The 3654-nt window shown below is 42.3% G+C and overlaps 1 protein-coding gene across 1 annotated transcript; it reads left to right on the forward strand.

Moving 5' to 3' along the window:
* The first annotated feature begins 232 nt into the window (after positions 1-232).
* Positions 233-1306, forward strand: LOC147610151 (lachrymatory-factor synthase-like). Its single transcript, XM_086787208.1, has 2 exons — positions 233-428; positions 608-1306. Exon 2 carries the CDS (start codon positions 631-633, stop codon positions 1234-1236), a length of 606 nt encoding a protein of 201 aa, XP_086643334.1. The 5' UTR covers positions 233-428; positions 608-630; the 3' UTR covers positions 1237-1306.
* Positions 1307-3654: the final 2348 nt, after the last annotated feature.

Genomic DNA, 3654 nt, shown 5'->3' on the forward strand with positions numbered 1-3654 from the left:
AGAGTGTGTGAGTGTGAGAGAGTGAGAGAGAGAGTGTGTGAGTGTGAGAGTGAGAGGGAGAGTGTGTGAGTGAGAGAGAGAGAAAACACATAATGCCTGCACAAGTATTACCTAACATTGACAAGGAGTTTGGGTTGTGTTTGCTTTCATTAACCATTGGCGAGAGAGAGTTAAGTACACGGTATGTGCACTACACGGTAAGGGCACATCATCCTCCTCCCCTACACGTAAAGCGCACTTGCGTACAAAGGGCCGAAGTGGGACAGCATTCACCATTGGCGAGAGAGTTAGGGTACACACAGTGGGTGCGAGAGAGAGACACGGTAAGGGCACATCATCCTCCTCCCCTACACGTAAAGCGCACTTGCGTACAAAGGCCCGAAGTCAGACAGCATTCACCATTGGCGAGAGAGTTAAGGTACACACAGGTGGGTGCGTGTGTGTGAGTGTGAGTGTGAGTGTGAGAGAGAGAGGTGTGTGTGTGAGAGAGTGAGAGAGAGAGAAAGAAACATGTGTCTGTGTCTGTAAGTGAGTATTTGTGTGTGTGTACTGAGTGAGAGAGAGAGAGAAGCCTATGTCAACTGATGGGTCTGCTTGTGGGATGCAGGGAGAATTGAGCGCAGACGAACGATGGAGACGATTCTGCAGACAGCGACGGAGTCGGCAGCGATAAGCAGCAGCAGCACTTATAACAGTGGAGAGAAGGATCATGTGTGGGGGACGGCGTTCGAGTGGGAGATCAAGGGTGCAGGGGAGGCGGAGGTGTGGGGGGTAACGAGCGACTTTGTGGGAGTGGACAAGTGGATGAGAACGCTGGTGCAGAGCTGTGAGCTCATAGAAGGAAAGCCCCAGAAGCCAGGCTGCGTGAGAAGGCCCGTTCTTTACCCAGTGGCACCGGGGAAGCCCTCCACCTTTGCCTTTGAAAAGCTCTTAGAAATGGACGAGCTTCACCACCATTTCTCTTACACTATCCTTTGCGGCACCCTGCCCGGCTTTTCTCTCATGCAAGACTATGTCAGCAACTTCAAGCTCTCTCCTCTCGACAAAGAAGAAGAAGGTGGTGAAGAAAAGGGTACCGTCCTGCAGTGGAGCTTTGAATGTCGCCCTGTCTCTACCTTGTCTGAAGCAGAAGCCCATAACATTGTCTTCTCTCTCTACCAAGCTGCAATTAACGATCTCAAAGCGCGCCTCTCCTTGTCTGACGACTGCATTACTCTCATCTCCAAAACGTCTTGATCATGTAGTCCTACCCTAAGGAACTTAAATTCTAAAAAACTCCACTTCAAAAAATAATAATAAAATATATATATATATATATATTGGTTTCTCGTTTATGAATAATATGATGTCTAAAGCAATATAACCATCCATATTCATCAACTTATACCAAAAAAAATCTTTTATTGAATTTAAGCGGGGTTTTAAAAGCCATTTTTCAGTGCAACGTAACCGAGATCTCTAAATTATTGAAAGTTTTACTTCCAAATGTTCATGCACGACGATCATTCATGATCATAAGACGTTGTTATGTTCTAGATTTAGCAGAACTTAGAGAATTAAAACAAGTATGCTTTATTGACACTTTACACCTTTGATTTTAAAACCAAAATTAACCCCTACTATAAACCCCACTAATGCTGCCCAAAACATAAACCATTATCAAACCAAACAATAATGACTATCAATACTCAGGTGACTTGGTCATGTGTTCAAAAGTAGCTTTGCTTTGAGTAAACAATCCGGTAATTAACTAGTGGGAAACACCATCGTTGGATTTTCTTTGCCAGGTCTTCGAAAAAATGTGAATCCAATCATTTATACAAATCTTGTGGGGATCTAAGATACTTAATGTAGTAAAAAATGATCCAGCCTAATATACTACCATAGGGTCACTTTGGAGAGGAGTATTAACCCCATACCTAAATACATAAAACCCTAAACTAAATTCACTTTGCATACGAGTATTAACCCCATACCTAAATACATAAAAACCTAAGTTCATTAGGGTGTGTAGAAGCACAAAAAATGCAAGATTGGGGTAGTAAGTGCCAGCACAACAGAGAACAAAAGGGGTTGATGCAAACAAAATTACAGAGTGGGTATACGGCACATACGAGCTAGAGTGGGTATACAGAGTGGGTATACGGCACATACGAGCTAGAGTTAAGACATGTTCAAAACATCATGGCCAGCTGGCCTCCAAAGCATAACCGATTAGGTGTAAGGTCTCTATAAGGGGTTAGGTAACCTTGAATTAAGTAATTTTACATTCATCTAAGATAACAAAAATCTTATGTTAAAGGTATTGAAGGTGACCTTTAAACCATAAAAACCTTAATGAGAATGTGTGTGTGCGCATGCAAGTGACCCTTTCTTGACCGAAGCACAGGTATCCACACAAGTGGCTCCATAGGCTATCACTTGCGTGGATAGCCTACTACCCACCAAAAATAAAAAGGTATTAATAAATGGCTAAATGTTAATAGTTTAGGTCTATCTCTAACAAAGTAATGACCATTATGCCAAACAAAGTAAGATCATCATTACTTGAATGTGAGGTGAGGACGGAAGAGTAAAGAATGCTGACCAGTAGGTCATAAGAAATAAACACATATAGGTCCTATTTTTTAATGACTAGTAGGTTAAGGGAAATTTTTTATTTTTGTCCTTGTAATTAAAATACCCAAACTCGTGGAATACAGGTATCCATTGACCATTTTTAATAAAACAGAAGTGACTAGGGTGGTAAGGAAGGCTAAAAATAATTTGAGGGTTTGAACAATGGATGTGCCACCATCTAGTGATGGTTGTATGTGTAAGTACTATTAGGCATGTTAAAACCCAAAGCCCTCAGAAAATAAAATAGAAAGAAAATTAATATTCAATTCATTTATAATTAGACCAATATTGAAAATTCCATTATTTACTGATACAATCCAGAACAAAGGGATAACTTGATCAATTAAATAAATTATCAAGGAAAATATTTCTTTAAAAGTTAACAAAAAACAAGATAGGTCCTGGAGAACTGGCTATCAAACCAAAACCACAAATGGGAAAACGACTTACTTGCCACCAACATATCAACCATAACAACTATGTTAGAACATGATTATCATAGAGTGTCAATGCCTTGCCACCAATGATTTTATATTCACGTGATCACAAATTTTTTTTTGTTAATAACATGTGTTATCATGTTATTAACATGTTAACATGTTAACATGTTCCCAAAAAAGCCAGTGGGAAGCAACCTGGTAACCGGATAAATCCCGCCGGGCTTTTGCTATACCCGGCGGTCCCGTCGGGAAAAAGGAAACCTCGGCGGATCCCGGCGGGGTCGTCATCCAGCCCGACGGGATACAATTTCCTATATATATGGGCCCAGGGGGCCCTTTGGGAGTTCATTGCTGACAGTATACACAGGTAATGAAACTTGTGTGTGTGTGTGTGTGTGTGTGTGTGTGTGTATGTGGGTGTGTGTTCGTGCAGGCAGCCGCCCACTGTCGCAATGCGCAGCAGGATGTGGGTGGTCCGCCACACGAGGGATGTGTGTGTGGGTGTGTATTCATGCGGGCAGCCGCCCATTGTCGCAATGCGCGGCAGGATGTGGGTGGTCCGCCACACGACAGGTGTGTGTGTGTAAGGCCATTC

This window comes from Cibotium barometz, chromosome 50 (genome assembly GCF_041138505.1).
Source record: "Cibotium barometz isolate CiBa-2024 chromosome 50, ASM4113850v1, whole genome shotgun sequence".
In the NCBI taxonomy this organism is placed as follows: Eukaryota; Viridiplantae; Streptophyta; class Polypodiopsida; order Cyatheales; family Cibotiaceae; genus Cibotium; species Cibotium barometz.